This window comes from Clavelina lepadiformis, chromosome 1 (assembly GCF_947623445.1).
Source record: "Clavelina lepadiformis chromosome 1, kaClaLepa1.1, whole genome shotgun sequence".
NCBI lineage: Eukaryota > Metazoa > Chordata > Ascidiacea > Aplousobranchia > Clavelinidae > Clavelina > Clavelina lepadiformis.
This window is the reverse complement of record NC_135240.1, coordinates 27,467,219-27,483,982: the sequence shown is the minus strand read 5'-3', so window position 1 is coordinate 27,483,982 and position 16,764 is coordinate 27,467,219. Positions and strand designations below refer to the sequence as shown.

The 16,764-nt window shown below is 36.1% G+C and overlaps 1 protein-coding gene across 1 annotated transcript; it reads left to right on the top strand.

The window, feature by feature from the left end:
• The first annotated feature begins 8,373 nt into the window (after positions 1-8,373).
• On the top strand, positions 8,374-13,568 carry LOC143444676 (uncharacterized). The gene has a single exon (XM_076943592.1). It carries the CDS (start codon positions 10,432-10,434, stop codon positions 12,787-12,789), a length of 2,358 nt encoding a protein of 785 aa, XP_076799707.1. The 5' UTR covers positions 8,374-10,431; the 3' UTR covers positions 12,790-13,568.
• The last annotated feature ends 3,196 nt before the right edge of the window (positions 13,569-16,764 follow it).

Below are 16,764 nucleotides of genomic sequence, written 5' to 3'. Positions count from 1 at the left end.
TGTAATAATATTTCAGCCTGTTTAACGACTGAGTATGAAACGGGACAATAAACAGGCTTAAGTGGTTAGTACCGGCAGACGGTTGAGGGGCTTGCGGTTGAGACTGGAAAGCAGGGTTGGGTACGGGGGCCTCATCGGAAGGGGAGGGGGCAGGCAACCCAGACCGAGACGATGGTACCGATGTTAATGGTTGTTGCGACGGTGGGATATCGCGGTTTGTCTCCTGTTCATTTGAAATGTAAGACATAAATTGCCCTGATTTTTAGTTGCCTATTTTTGCCTGGAACATAGGTCTAATAAGAATGTCAACTTACTGTTAAGTTGCAATACATTTACAACTCGCTTCTTCGCATTTACAACTCTTCTTCGCTTTTCGCTTTGCTTCATTTACAACTTCGTAAGTTACCTAACCTTCAGATACGTCATAACTAGGGCCATTTTTATTTTGACCTAAAAAAATTTTTTTTTGACTTTATTTTTATCAAATTTTGACTTTATTTTGACCTAACGAAATTGCTTATTTGTAGAGGCCACAGTTCTTCCTCCAGTTACCCAAACATAATATTTTGTCGATTTCAGACCCAAACGTAATATTTTGTCGAAAAGTCAAGGTGTTTTATGGATTATAAAAAGTGCGTCGTGTTTTTTGGCAATAAATTTAGGTAGCTTGTGTTATTTTGTCCTTGTGAAAAGGGCACTTTGCCTCGATTTTCTCCGCATGGTAAATTCTAATAAACAGCAAATTAAACAGGGAATGCTTGTTCTTGCTCCAATCCAGCTTGATGGCGTTTACTTTTCCTGTGGCTTTCAACAAAATACTTTTTATCGCACTTCACTATAACCTCGCAAAAATTGCACCTTAAATCACCCCCGGGAGTTGCATTAAATTCATCAGAAAAATCTCGACAAATCTGTCTAACTTTTGCTGAAGACGATTTAGCTTGCTTAGGCATTTTTGTATTACAGAATGTCAGTAGGCTATTCCTAAAATCCAAACTGTTGATCTTCGAAAATACCACGTTTATGAAAAGGAAATGTTTTATACGAATTATTTAAATACGTAACAATGAATAAACAATGGACAATTTGCGATAAAAGTTACTGCTGATCCAAGTGGGCAATGTGACTTATTTCCTGCTTTTATGGGTTAATATTGTTAAATTGTGTCGCAGTTCCTGATTTACAATGCTTCCACGAGGATTTTTACAAGAATTACTCTCAAGAAACACAAAAACTTTGTAAAAAGCCATATTTTGACAAATTTTGACTTTATTGAAAATTTTGACTTTATTGTAAATTTTGACTTTATTTTGACCTATAAACTTCTTAGAAACAATCCCCTAGGTGCTGAAAACAACTTTATTCTTTGATTCATGGTCAGACGAGGTCCTTAAAAATTTTTGACTTTATTGACTTTTGCGGGCCCTAGTCATAACAGACTGGAACCGAACCATAGCAGTTTCAAAGGTCTTGTTCAGCCAGACCTCCTCTCCTTATGGCCGCATATCTGCACGATCATCTTGTTCGTAGCTGAAAGGGAAATTTAAAGTCGGGTATAGACGGGTGGGGGTAGAGTCGGGAGATGTGGCATTGGAACCAGCAGATTGAGACATGATAAAGATTGAAAGATTGATATGGGTAGAAACCTGTGAAACAAAAAAGAGATGGGTGAAATAAAACAGAAATAGCGTATAGTTCCAAGAACAAAGAAATATTTCCCACTCCTATTGTTTGCACTTCTGGACGCAAAGTAAACGCTATTCTTTGCTTTCATTTGAAAAACTTTTGTTTTGTTACCCACCACTGCGTCTCACTTGCTAATTGCCGCATGCCCATTAAATCGGTAGACAATTATGCATTTAGCTTTGTTTAGTAATAAAAGTTGTATTACGGTTCGTAGGTATTATAAAGGGTTTAGTTGGGTTTAGTTAGACGTGGTATAGCGTTTTGGATCGTTTGCAAGTAAAACAAACGTACTACTATTATCTCTCAAAGGCTGCCTATATACATACGATACATGCTTGTAAAGAAATAAATGTTCACTTCACAGACACGTTTAATCAAAAGCAGCTGTTTCAACTCCAGCTAAACTTCTACAAGGTTCCCGCAACGACCTTTCTGCCTTCTTGCCGTTACTGTTTCTGATCTTGTAGATCAGCGTGGTCCAACTTCTTTTCATCGCGAGCCAAAATCAGAAATTTTTTTTATCTTGCGGGCTAATGTTTTTAAATTAGAACTGAAGAAATGTGAAATTCGAACTGAAAAACAATGTGACATTGATATTAGAACTGAAATTAGAACTGAAAAAAGTTCTCATTTTTTATTAAAACTGAAATTAGAATAGTTCAAAATTTAGCTATTAAATGCTGATCAATATGACATCTGCGGTCGAGGTTCTTCCTCGACAATAGCGACTATCCAAGCTGACTATCAGTTCGCGGGCCAAAAAATCGGTGCTCGCGGGCCAACTTTGGCCCGCGGGCCTGCAGTTGGCCCACGCTGTTCTAGATTTAAAAGATTTCTCGAGATTCGAATAAACGGGAGGAGTGGTCAAGCATTGAGAGTTGATTACTTCCAAAAATGCGAGATATTTTAAGGTGATTGCTCCAGAGTTGAATTTATCCATTGCTACTCGTTTAAAATAACGTTTTGCATGAAATGTTTTTATGTAATGAACAGACCAAAATAACAATCTGTTACAGAATTTTGGCTTAGGTGTTTCCCCTAACACAGCATTATTTCTGAGGATGTTTTTAAAAACACAATTAAATCATTTTATATCGATTTGTAAATTTACATGGTAATCCTCAAAGAAATGGAGCAGGTTTTATCTTTATTTAACTTGACTAGCTTCCTTGCTAGGTTAAATAAAGCAAACTCTTACATTTTGGCAAAAGTTTTTGAGTTGAAATGGATGATTTTTCAAAATCGTAAAATAGACTTTTTTTGGACAGAGAACCCGTAAATACACAATCAGAGAAATACGGTTTATGTCACGTAATTAGAATTTATATCTTTAATTCGATTTTCTCTGGTTTTGTAGTTTAATGAGGGATCTTAGGAGATCTGCCGGCCGTCCTAGGTAGTTTCGCCGCCCTGGGTTCTGCATGCAGCGTTTTGTGCATCAATTTCAGTTTCAACTGTTTCCAATAAACTGTTGTTGTTCAATACTTATTTGTATTGTTTACGTTCATTTGTTTTATTGCAAATGGAAATTAAAGTTACCAAGTTTCATTGATAGAGGCGTATAATACCGTACCTGTTGACATGTATGAAGTACTTGTTAACATTTCTATGTTGTCCATGCTACCGCCATGAAGCGCTCTCACTTTTAGCGATTTTGTTCCAAATTGGAACTTTTAACCCCTTTTAGGGACAAGTCTTGGTATTTTGATGATCTAGGGATTTTTTGGGGATTTTTGAAATTGTGTTTTGAAATTTAAAATGTATTGAACAGTTTTTGTTGTGTCTTAGCTGCAGTTTTTTGGCAGTGATTTGTAATTAGCTCAATTCCCTTTTCAGAATAGACTAGGTCTGTGTTCAGATTTTTGACCTTCTTTACTACAATAAATTTTAAATTTTTGTACAAATAATGCGTAATTTAACTACTTGAGTTCTTTATACGTCAAAATTTTCAATTTTTAGGTCAAAAATTTCGTTTTTTTAGGTCAAAAAGTAATCGCACTAGGCTAGTGATAACATAATAGTATAACGCGCTAATTATTTATGGTTTAGGGATTTTTCATGCCAACCAATTGGTTTTTTGGATTTTTTTTTTTTTGGTATAGCTTTAGGGATTTTCTGGTTTTCATTTGTGACAGCCCTGCCGCCATGTGCTTTCTTGGTTGTGCATTGTGATTCTATTCTGGAGTATTACGTTCATGTTCATGGCTTTCTAAATTACAAGAGATTCTGCCGAACGTCTTATCGACTGAGATCAATTAATAATATCCCGAGAGTAGCGATATTAACAGTACCTATTACGTAAATTATGATCAGTAACAGATAGCGGAATTATGTCGAAATAATTAAAATCGAAAAGAATGGACAACTGGTTAAGCTAATCTGCGTCCTAATAACCTATTGTATGAATAAGCAATGTGAAGGTACCAAAGAGCATTTTTCAAAAGTGCAATACTGTGAGTCACAATCGCCTCAATCATCATTAAATGAAGTGTAAAATATACAACGCAATACGAACACAAGAACTAGAACCACAGAAAATATATTGAAACAATTTTTTACTTCTATTGTTCTGGCTATTGTGTTCATTCTGCCTAATGACTGTTATGTCTGTGCTACTGATAAAGTTGTTTCCTAAAGTAATAATTCCAAGTTAGCTTCAGTCATATGATAAAGATTATGATCTTAAAACCTAAGATGTTAAACATTATGACATCATATACCAAAAGATACAAAACCCGATAGGGATTGCTAAGATAATTAAACATATTTGGCGACTTATAATTCACTTAAATTCAGTTTGTCCAACTGGACCAATCAATTGACACGATCAACATTGGCGCCAATTTATTCCTCACCAATTAAGTTGCAGCTTAAAACGGGACTCAATTTGATGAGACGGAACTTTAACAAATGTGACAAACACCTTACAATAGTTTGCTGTTGTGCAAGGATTTAGTTTAAATTTTTACACATTTTCGTTAGGACGTTACAACTTCATGTGTTATAAATTCGTGATAGCTCATGCAAGATGTGATGTGATTGGTTGCTGGTTTGTTTTCGAATTTTCTTTATATGGGTTTGATTCGTTCGCAATTTGTGTATTTTATAGTTAGCGTTAGTTTTCTTTCACCTTTCTTGTAATGCTTTTTATTGTTATTTTGTACAAGTGCAAAGTTTTCCTTTTTTTTCAAATGAAATTGTAAGTTTATTTTCAGATTTTGCCATGCGTAAGAGCGGTGCCGCCAGCTTCCCTGTTGATTGGAATTTCTTCGCGTTTTATTCCTGGGCTTTGGCCACTCAGTGCTGAACCAAAAATATCCTTAACCGTCTCATTTTTGAATAAACACTGTTGGTTGACGTTGTAATTCGAGCTGTTGTGCAAAACTTTGTTTTACGATTTTGTATTGAAAGATGATTGTAACGTTGCAAAAATTTTGTCTTCCTAAGGCAAAAAGACCACCCTGTGCGGTTTATGTAGGTTTCGTTTACGTTCTACGTATAAACTAATTTCTGTACTGAAATTTAAGCTGTCAATACAACGGCATAGTTCATTAATGAATTCTAAGTATAATATTAATACTTTTTTTCTCGCCCCTATCATAAGTGTCGACGACATAATTCAACGCCTTCCAATTTACGTACAAATAGATGTAGTTTGTTTGATGCAGGATATCCTGAAAGTAGTGATAATATGGCTAGCAATTCTAATGTAAATGTTGATGATACAATGGCAAAATGATGTTTTCAGATGTATTTTCCGCAGTACCCTGTGTGTTCAAGAGATAGTTGTATATGACATTACTAGTTTGTTGCTTGCACCAAATACAACAAAATAATGAAAACAGTGCAAAATGATCAACCCACAAATAATATGTTTGAAGTGGATTGAATATTAAACAATGATCAGAATTATTAAATACTCTTTGCACAGTGATCATTGATGTGGTGATATAATTATATTAATATTAGCTGCATATGCAGCTACATATATAGTAGTAGTAGTTTGTTGCTCAATACACTGCATGACAAAGAAAATGACAGGCTTTCCTTCTTGGGCTAGGTTGCTGGTTCCCAATAGCAATATTCATTCATTGTTGTTATTGGCGGTAAGGGGGCGAAAAACAGTGCTAGTTGCTAATAAGCATGTCCCAATACTCAGGGAAAAGCGAAAAAGCATTTTTAGGCGTAAAATGGTGATTGTAATATATGTATCAGTATGGTGTTGATAATTAATTTAGCTACTAAACCTGGCCTGTGTTCTAATGCACTGAAAAAACTTGTGATAATACGGGGATATTATAATATACAGATGGAATGCAGTATAAAATTCGTGTTTTCAAAATTCCACTTTGCGAAGCATGGCGTCAGTGATGCATGGCATTGCGAGCCGATCACTTCCTGTATCCCGTTTTAAGTCGTGCCTGCCTATCCTGCGTGAGTTATACACAGCTGCTCAATGCATTTTTCTACTAAGATTATCGCTGCAATGTGGACGTCCTACCAATGTGGCTACCTACTTTCCATTACAAGATCTTATTTCAGTTTTAAACATTTGCCAAAGTCACGTTAAGAAATATGAACCATTTTTGGATTTTCATATCATTTTGTTTTGGATTTTGCTAATTGCATTGTCTTTGATTTGATGTAATGTCTGTATATTTTTGTATTTAACTACACCATAGTGAACTATGGAGTGTTAACCAGGTTTTAGACTGGTTGACGTTGTATTAAAAGCAATGATCTGATTTCACAAGAACATTGCTTTGACTCAAAGAAAAATAAGAATGACAATAAGTTTTAATGCTCATAAAAGCTACCATACAATATTTCAACATTTTCATTATATAAATTCTTCACCAAAGAGAGGAAAGTTATTGGGGCATAATTTCATCAAGTCCCAAAAAAACATTTGCACCCAACCCAACACTCTCACAACTACTTCTACTATTGACCGACTTTCAAACTTCACTTTGGACTTTATGCGAACTTTTCAGTTAACGTGTTAAGTCGATCTGTTATAAACGTAGAGGTTGCAATCATGAAATTTAACTTTAATGAACCTTTTAATGAGTCACTTCCCAATAGGAAGATAATTTTGAGCCGGCACCACGGAGATTGTGACGATGTTGCACTCAAAGCATCATATTAAAAAAGTAAGAAAATTTCCGGTCCAATGCGCATGTGACGTCGATGTGGACTAGTTTGTTATTGATTTGGCAATAGCTAGCTGCAGGATATCACCCAAAATTCGTTGATTTAAGTGTTAGGCAACGATCTACTGTATTTGCAAAGCGTTTTTGATTTGTCATTCAGTACAAGACGTACTTTGTTTTTCTTCCATAACAGTGGTCGCGATTTACCACAAGAAACGAAGGAAAACCGCCGAAATTCGCTGTGATCATTGCAGGCAGGCTAAAACAGTTTCTGTTGCGTTGTTTAGTAGACTTGTCACAGTTCCAAAATCGTCCTCGTGCTTTTCGGTGCAGGCTTAGTACTCAGCAAACAACCTCGACTGGCACTCGATGGCGAACTTCTTTCGGAAACGTGCTTCCATCACGCTGTTAGTGTTGGGATAATAAGGAGATACTATAGTTATTATAGTAAACAGGTTGAATACAGTGTAGAATTCTTGTTTTCAGATGTCTGCTTTACGAAGCATGGCATCAGTGATGCATGGCATTGCGTACCGATCACTTCCTGTTTCCGTTTAAAGTCGTGCCTGCCTATCCTGCGTGAGTTATGCACAGTTTTTCAATGCATTTTTTCTACTAAGATTATCTGCAACGTGGACGTCTTTATGCTGTTGCTGTGCCAATTTTTGTCTAAATGTAATTGTTCAAGGAAACTTCAATATAATCAGGCCTATATATAGTTGTCATTCCTGTGTAACCGTTCTTGATATCAATTTATAGACGTTCAGTTGTAAGATAGTCATCTTTATTGTAATGTTTAAAAGCCAACAAGGACTTTGGTCAAATATTATAGCACTGGAAAACAAGTCATTATAATATTTATCACTGCTAATTGAAATTAGTCTTCAGAATATAAGCCGTCAAGGTAAATAATGAAATCTGTGGTTAAGAAAAGCAGACAATGACCTCATGAGCATCATATATTGTTACCCGCAATAGACATTTTGACAAGAACTTATTGTCGTAAAGTGGGTCAACCTCTCAAGTTCAGGTGCCATATACCCATTTTCCATTACAGTGTCTTCTATAAGAAAGAGCTTATACAGGCGAAGCTTTCGAAGATGCCGAGCAAGGGATCGAAAAGTATGGACGCAGCATGTCTGACGCGTTACTGGTTGTTCTTGATTTGATTGCATTTGCTTGGAAAAGCCGTCAAAAACTTGGAATCGTTGTCAGTTGTAAGAACGTCAACGGCCAACCTATCACCTAGCTAATCTTTGGCAAGTTTCTCCTCCAAGTTCAGTTCCATGTAGCCTATAAAAAAACAGAAATAAATATGATCGCTGCAACCATAAAAAAAATGGTTGCTGTGTCATTTAATGAAGCATCAATGTCGGTAAAATGTAGACTGCAGGGTATAATTATTTGTACTGCATTATGTACATTATATTGACTGTCCAATCACCAATTATTGTAATACGAATCCCGCCAATAGCTGATGCAGGAATTAGATAACTCGCGACTAAGCTGATGATGAATCCTCTGTCACAGCTGACATTTCCTCCGGGGTAATAAGGATGGCCCCTTGTAAACTTGTACTGCTTACATTTCTTCTGAACGGCATAGTAACAAGCATAAATATACGTTTAAATTTCAACCAATAAATGCTGACATGCGGTATACCTGCTCTTTTATAGGGTTGCATATCAGCTGGGCTCCCGCTGCAAATTGATTCCTCCCATTGATAGTCTGCTCGGTTCTTATCATATCAGCAGGTGTGTTTTGTCTACGTTAGTGCTAGACGTCGTCTTCCTTCGACTGAGCGCTCCAAAGATAATCTGGCAACTGACACCGCATAAAGTCGCCTTTGTTTGAGATTCTGCTAGCGTAATGTTTAATTATATCTTGTTTCAGCCTTCCTGCGCTTCGCCATGTTGCACACAAAGCATAGCTTTTCAATGGGACTAAATTACTTGTGGCTGGTCCAGAATTTTAACCTTAAATGATGTTCTTTAACCAAGTAAGGATGTCTGTGCGCCAGACGCCATCTAGCGGTCATTGTAAATTTCCTCTGTTTGATAACCATTCGAGCTCTTTTGGATAAAGATGGCAATTCTTCCGCTTGTTGCACTTTCAGTTGGTATGTGCTAGATTAAAAATTTCTCCTATAAGGTGTCACTTCCCAACAGGAAGACAATTTTGAGCCGGCAACTCGGCGATTATGACGATGTTTCACTGAAAGCGTCATATTAAAAAAGTAAGAAAATTTCCGGTCCAATACGCATGTGACGTCGATGTGGACTAGTTTGTTATTGTTTTGGAAATAGCTAGCTTTGGTGATAGATAGCTGGCTTTGGTTTTGGTGATAGCTAGCTGCATGTCTTGGCTAAGTTGTAATTTTGGCTTGGCTTTGAATTTTTCTTATTTTGGAGTATTTGTACTAAAATTTTAAGCTCAAAACTTGCTGTCAAGTTTAGGTGTTTGTTATAGAAATTTGAGTACAAGGATTCTGTCCAAATTAAGACTGTTGGCATTCATATCCTAGATCTCGTCGCAAGTCAAAATTCAGAGGAGGTTTATGATGTGGTTTTGCAATACAGTCGAAATCGGTTAATCGCATAGTCAGTTTGCCAAGCTTTTTATGCGATTAACCGATGTATGCGTTTCCTACATTTTCTCCGCTATTCTCTTTTTGAACACCGGCGCACGCATTCTTGCATTATGACGCAACAAGTGAGCTTCCTTCTTTTCGATTTCGACACGTGAAAAAACGAAAAAAAAAACAAACAAAAAAAACCGTATACGTAGGCTACAGTACAGTACTGTACAGGTATTCTATGTTTCTGCAGTGGTTTGCACTTTGCGACGTAACAATCCTTTAAATAAAAATTAGTCTTGTTGTTCTATTGTGATGTAACAATCCTTAAATGGAACGTAGTTTTGTGGTTCATAATCACTTTAGAGAAGGCCTTTTTTCGTGAAGTTGTACTTTATTGTTCAAATCATTTACGTGCCACTTAACACTTCATCAAAGGAAATATGCGGTTAAGTGATACAAGTCTACAAATCAATCAAGAATTTCTATTCGATTAACCATTATGCGATTAACCGTTGAATTTTCTTCACAAGTGAATGGGAATGGTTTGGAATTATGCAATGCTATGCGATTAACCGATGTATGCGATTAACCGATTTCGACTGCAGTAGCTTCTTGATTTAATGTACTTTGCATTGAAAAGCCTTTCTCTTTGAATTGGGTCATGTCCCCATTAGACATAAATAACATACAGAGTTATTGCAATGTTAGTATTAACACAGCTTGCACATAAGCAAGCTCTTTGCTTTACAGAGCAATGCTAGCACATGTTTATCTCAATTTTCTTTGAGTTTTCTTGAATTCACCGTTCTTCAATGCTTCTAATAATTTTAAAAGGTTCTTTGTATTGCCAACATTTTAACAGATTTGCATGTTCGTTTTCTTTCCTTCGCAAATAGGTTTCAAATATAAACAATATCATTTTAAATCATGGAATGTCATTCATGTGGTATCCATCCAACGCTACATTAAAGATCATTTTTTGTTTTGTTTTAGCTAGCAACTTCATAGTTTAATATGGAGTGTCATCCAAGTGGTAAGAATGTCAAGATCATATTGAAAAGAATCAGTGATATAATTTTACAAGAATTAAAATCTGTGCCAAAAGATGGTGTGAAGTTGGAATTTTTCAAAATGCAAGAAAACATGGAAGACATGTATTTAAAGCTTCTTGCAGAAACAAAAAGTACTGAAACCATGAACAATGCAATGCCATTTGAAGAAAAATTGCAACCATCAGCTATACAGTCTGATTCTGATACTAGCATTTGTATTCAGGATGTTCATTCAGAGAAGGCATCAGTTATAGATCATCTTGAAGCTATTAAAGAAAAATCTTTGTCGTTGCAAGATATTGAGATTTTGCCGATTGAGACAGATGCCACATTTACTCTCATGTCAAATAATGTTTTCCTTCAGTCAGAGAATGAAGGAAATGCAACATTCGATGATGAGGTTGTTGATTCTGAAAACTTAAATGAAAGAAACTCACATGAGGAATACAACAAATTGGATTCGAAATTTCATGAAAAAAACATATCAAAGAGTAAGAGCAATATTAGAGGAGATAAATGTTCAAAAATTGTTGGAAATGACAAAATAAAACATTTCTGTTGCACTGTTTGTGATAAATCTTTTACACAAAAAGTAAACATGAAGATTCATTTAAAGACTCACAAGAGTATCAACTTATATCAATGTCGAGTTTGTTGCAAATCATTTTCACATAACAGCGGTTTGGAGAAACATATGAAAGCCCACACTGGAGAGCGCCCTTATCAATGCAAAATTTGTTGCAAATCATTTTCACAAAACAGCAATTTGCAGCATCATTTGAAAGTTCATACTGGAGAGCGCCCTTATCAATGCAAAATTTGTTGTAAATCATTTTCACAAAACAGCCATTTGAAGCGTCATATGAAAGTCCACACTGGAGAGCGCCGTTATCAATGTAAAGTTTGTTTGAAACCATTTTTGCGAAACAGCCATTTGCAAAGTCATATGAAAGCCCACACTGGAGAGCGCCCTTATCAATGCAAAATTTGTTGCAAATCATTTTCACAAAACAGCACTTTGAAGTGTCATATGAAACTCCATACTGGAGAGCGCCCTTATCCATGCAAAATTTGTTTGAAATCTTTTTCACGAAACAGCCATTTGCAGTCTCACATGAAAGTCCACACTGGAGAGCGCCCTTATCAATGCAATGTTTGTTGCAAATCATTTTCACATAACAGCACTTTGAAGCATCATATGAAAGTCCACACTGGAGAGCGCCCTTATCAATGCGATGTTTGTTGCAAATCGTTTTCACAAAACAGCACTTTGAAGTGTCATATGAAACTCCATACTGGAGAGCGCCCTTATCCATGCAAAATTTGTTTGAAATCTTTTTCACGAAACAGCCATTTGCAGTCTCACATGAAAGTCCACACTGGAGAGCGCCCTTATCAATGCAATGTTTGCTGCAAATCATTTTCACAAAACAGCATTTTGCAAACTCATATGAAAGTTCACACTGGAGAACGCCCTTATCAATGTAATGTTTGCTGCAAATCATTTTCGCAAAGCGGCCATTTGCAGCATCATATGAAAGTCCATACTGGAGAGCGTCCTTATCAATGCAAAATTTGTTGTAAATCATTTTCACAAAACAGCCATTTGAAGTGTCATATGAAAGTCCACACTGGAGAGCGCCGTTATCAATGTAAAGTTTGTTTGAAACTATTTTTGCAAAACAGCCATTTGCAAAGTCATATGAAAGTCCACACTGGAGAGCGTCCTTATCAATGCAAAATTTGTTGCAAATCATTTTCACATAACAGCACTTTGAAGCATCATATGAAAGTGCACACTGGAGAGCGCCCTTATCAATGCGATGTTTGTTGCAAATCGTTTTCACAAAACAGCACTTTGAAGTGTCATATGAAACTCCATACTGGAGAGCGCCCTTATCCATGCAAAATTTGTTTGAAATCTTTTTCACGAAACAGCCATTTGCAGTCTCACATGAAAGTCCACACTGGAGAGCGCCCTTATCAATGTAATGTTTGCTGCAAATCATTTTCGCAAAGCGGCCATTTGCAGCATCATATGAAAGTCCATACTGGAGAGCGTCCTTATCAATGCAATGTTTGCTGCAAATCATTTTCACAAAACAGCACTTTACAAAGTCATATGAAAGTCCATACTGGAGAGCGCCCTTATCAATGCAATGTTTGCTGTAAATCATTTTCAGAAAAATGCAATTTGCAAACTCATATGAAAGTCCATACTGGAGAGCGTCCTTATCAATGCGATGTTTGTTTCAAATTATTTTCACAAAACATCCATTTGCAATGTCATATGAAAGTCCACACTGGAAAGCGCCTTTAATGAAATTTTTGGTTTATATGTTAATCAGATTTATTATAAAATTTTGATGTGGCAATGTTTTGGTATTTGTTTGCTTTCAAAGTTACAGTAATGTTAGTGTTAAGATTTCTTCCACATAAAGCTAGTTTGGTGATTTGTTATTTATGCCAATCATTGTTGTGTTTTACGTTATAAAAATCTTGTTTCAATTTAAAACATTTGCAAAAGTCACATTACGAAATATGAACCATTTTAGGATGTTTGTCTCGTTTTGTTTTAATTTTCGTTGATTGCAATGTCTTTGGATTAATGTAATAATTTTTGGAGTTTCTTTGTATTTTTGCATTCACATCATATGCAGTTTCCTGCTATTCTCATTCATTTTCTTAGTAAATACATTATACGTATAAACTACACCATATTGAACTATGGAGTGTTAACCAGGTTGAAGACTGGTTGACGTTGTATTAAAAGCAATCAGTAATCTGATTTCACAAGAACTTTGCTCATGGTTTTATGTAAAATTTTTAGTTAATGTGTTTATTTGCTTTGTTATAAATGTAGATGATGCAATCATGAAATTTAACTTTAATTCGACATTTTGTTTTCAGTAAAAACGCAAACAAAAAAGCCACAAAAATATAGCAAATACCAATTCGTTGTTTGATGATTAACAACGTTTGTTAGCCGATAGCAGCAATACAATGTTTCTTTGTGTTAAGAAAATCTTTTTACTATCTCAGGCTATCCTGTACTTTTGCTTTTGCTGTGAACAATGAAAATAAAATGGCAATCCATGCAATTCAGTTTAAGTAGTTTATTAGCCCTACGTCATCAACACAGAGATGTCATTGTTTCAACAGATGCTATTGTCAACCGATTGGCTGAAAGCAGCCACAACATAAACTTAAGACTCAGGGTGAGTTTCCACTGGACAACCTCGGGTTCAGGGAAAATTTACAACCAACATCGGAAATAGAAGTGTTTTGATCATAAAAGTTGCATTGGATTGGAAATTCATTGTGAAATACGCTAAGACGAATTGTATGTTTTTCCATATTTCATATAAGTTATCATATTTGTTAAGGTGTAAGTTTCTAAACTACCATCATTATAGCAACCATTTCTTCCGTCTACTATTGACTACACCAGTAAATAAACACATCAAAATAACATTCTGTTACAGAGTTTTGGCTTAGGTGTTTCCCCTAACATAGCATTATTTCCGAGGATTTTTTAAAAACACATTTAAATCATTTTATATCGATTTGTAACTTAACATGGTAATCCTCAAAGAAATCGAGCCGGTTTTATCTAACTTGACTAGCTTGCTTGCTTGGTTAAATGAAGCAAACTCTTAGATTTTGGCAAAATTTTTTGTGTTGAAATGGATGATTTTTCAAAATCCCAAAGTAGACTTTTTTTCGGACAGAGAACCCGTAAATACACGCTCAGAGAAATACGGTGTATATCATGCGATTAGTATTTATCTCATTAATTCGTTTTTTTTTTCTGGTTTAGGAAATCAATGAGGGATCTTAGGAGAGCTGCCGGCCGTCCTAGGTAGTTTCGGCGCCCTGGGTTTTGCATACATTGTTTTGTGCATCAATTTCACTTTCAACTGTTGTCAACTAACTTAAAAAAACAATTTGTATGGACCAAAACTCTCTTGGTCAACTATTCAAAACAAGTTTGAAGTGAATTGAATTGGCCTTTTATCTCGCCGTTATTGACGTCATGCTTATAAGCTTTTAACCTTACGTAATAGTTCTGGAATTTTAAGTCTTTTCTTTATGACGCGTTATTGGCCGGATACCAGATTCTAAGAGAATTTGTTATTTCACAAAATGTTTTCGAACGCAAATAAGAACATTCAATTTTGAAAACATTTGAACAATAATCAAGCAATAAAGTTTATTAAAAATTCTACTAAGTTTGTTAATTTAAAAATAATTATACTAAAATGTAATAAAAATATATTTTTTTGGTCTAGTGTAGATGATTGACCACTGATGTATATGAAGTAATTCACCTTTTATTTTGTCTCGCCAAATCTGCGCAGTAGAAAAGTGCGCATGCTGCGTGTTTTGAGGTTCAAGTAAGTTCAAGTCCGACAGTTCTGCTAAAGCTAAACTACTTATGAAAAATGTGACTTTAGCTTCATTATTGACTAGGCTAATGGTTTGTGCTGTTTATTTTATTTGCACGGTGCAAGTTAGTAACGAAGCGTTGAAGTGATATCGGGAAATAATTTCCAGGTTTCTATAAACTCTCAACTTAAATTTCCCTGCGTCAGTGACTCAGTGTTCAATGTCTGCAATGAAGTTAAACAACTTTTAGAAAAAAATGTACATAATTACAGTCTGTCTCTGTATAATATACCGTACTGCGTTGCCGTGATGTACTTCTTTCCATCTAAACTTCAGGCCCTCTCACAGTCCTAATTTGGGATTAGTTTTAATGTTAGCTGGATAGCTGCATATTTGAATACCGGTATTTTGATATTTTTTGATCAAGGTGCATTTTATTACCGCTACCTTGTAAAGTAACTTTTGTAGGCCACTCCAGCGCATTTCTTACCTGATTTAAGCTGTCAATCTTTTACCAGAAAAAGAATTGGTTCCTTAGGGGCCGGGCTGGAGAGCATGGCAGTTCGACAAAATGTCTAGGTACATGAGGAATGTGTAGGACGTGAGGACGGCCAAAATAGTGGTAACCGAGTGCAGTGCGATTAAAGTCGAGGAGCTAAATGGCGTACTAGGTGTATTTTGCATTCTGCATTGATGAATGAACGCTGGCTTAAACGCAGAGCCCTTTACTTTGGCAGCAAAAAGGAAACATTCTGGTGTATCTAGCACGTTCTTGAAAAATGTCGATGATATAGTTGCCATGCTTTCCTCTCTCGGTTAGCCGAGTGCTTGGCTTGCAATAATGTAACCTAACTTTCAAACCCAGTTTGCATGTGGCACTATCGTTTTGCTGCAAAGCGGTAACAACGCTTGCTCCTGTTGAGTGGGACAGCAAGTTGTTAATATGCTGCTAATAAAAATGTCTTGTGCCAACATAGTGAACTATGAGTGTCACCAGTTACCGCTGTTCAGACTGCAGACTATTGCAATAACACATCCGAGATTTTTTGCCCAAAACAGTGTTGCTCACCAGCTTGAGTGCAGAGTTTGACAGAGGTGCAATAAATACTGCTTTCCATGAGCTTCGGTACGTTATTTTTCACGTAATGACTTAAACAGAACTTCTGTTCACTCAATTTTAAGTTGATTTACCAGTGTTTTAAAGATTGAAGAAGTCAAACTATACATTGCTGTGTAATTGTGCACCGCACTTGTCATTTTAGGTTGTTTTGTGCTTCCAAGGTCTTTCTGAAAACAGCCATATTCTGCAGTCTAGCACAACAGGACAAACCAGTGTAATAAAAAAAAAGATATCACTAATTTTTTTCTCCAATTTGTACTGCAATATTGTGTTTAAAAGCAATGTCTAAAAATAACGGGAACACTGATTTTTCCCCGATTTCTATCGTAAGGGGCCAAACCTTGTCTATCACAAAATGCCAGACAGCCTTAGGACACGAGTTGCAGTACACAACACTGCTTCCTTGCACACCGGAATTTTGCTTCCACACACTAAAGATCTCGGCAAAAACTGCTATACTCTGCAGTCTAGACCACTGCCATAACGTGTGACTGCTTATCGACAGCACTGTCAGACTGTGCGGCATGTTCTATCATTTGCCCTTCTACCCTATGTCATTATAAACTCAAACTTCGATGGATTCATTTCCTAAAACAAATTTTCTAATCTGTCTATTCTAAGCTGTCAGCTTTCAAAGGACAGTATCTGTTTTAAGTGCAAAAGTTGTATGCACGGGCGCCGAACTTGGGTGGACAGGGTGGATTTTTCCGCCCTGGAATTTTTCTAACAAATAATAGCGATTTTATGTTCAAAAGGTTATACAGTCAAATCCGGTTAATTGTATTC

What these genes read in the sequence shown, in the direction of transcription:
- LOC143444676 (XM_076943592.1), top strand. Translation starts at nt 10,432, where the DNA reads ATGGAGTGTCATCCAAGTGGTAAGAATGTCAAGATCATATTGAAAAGA.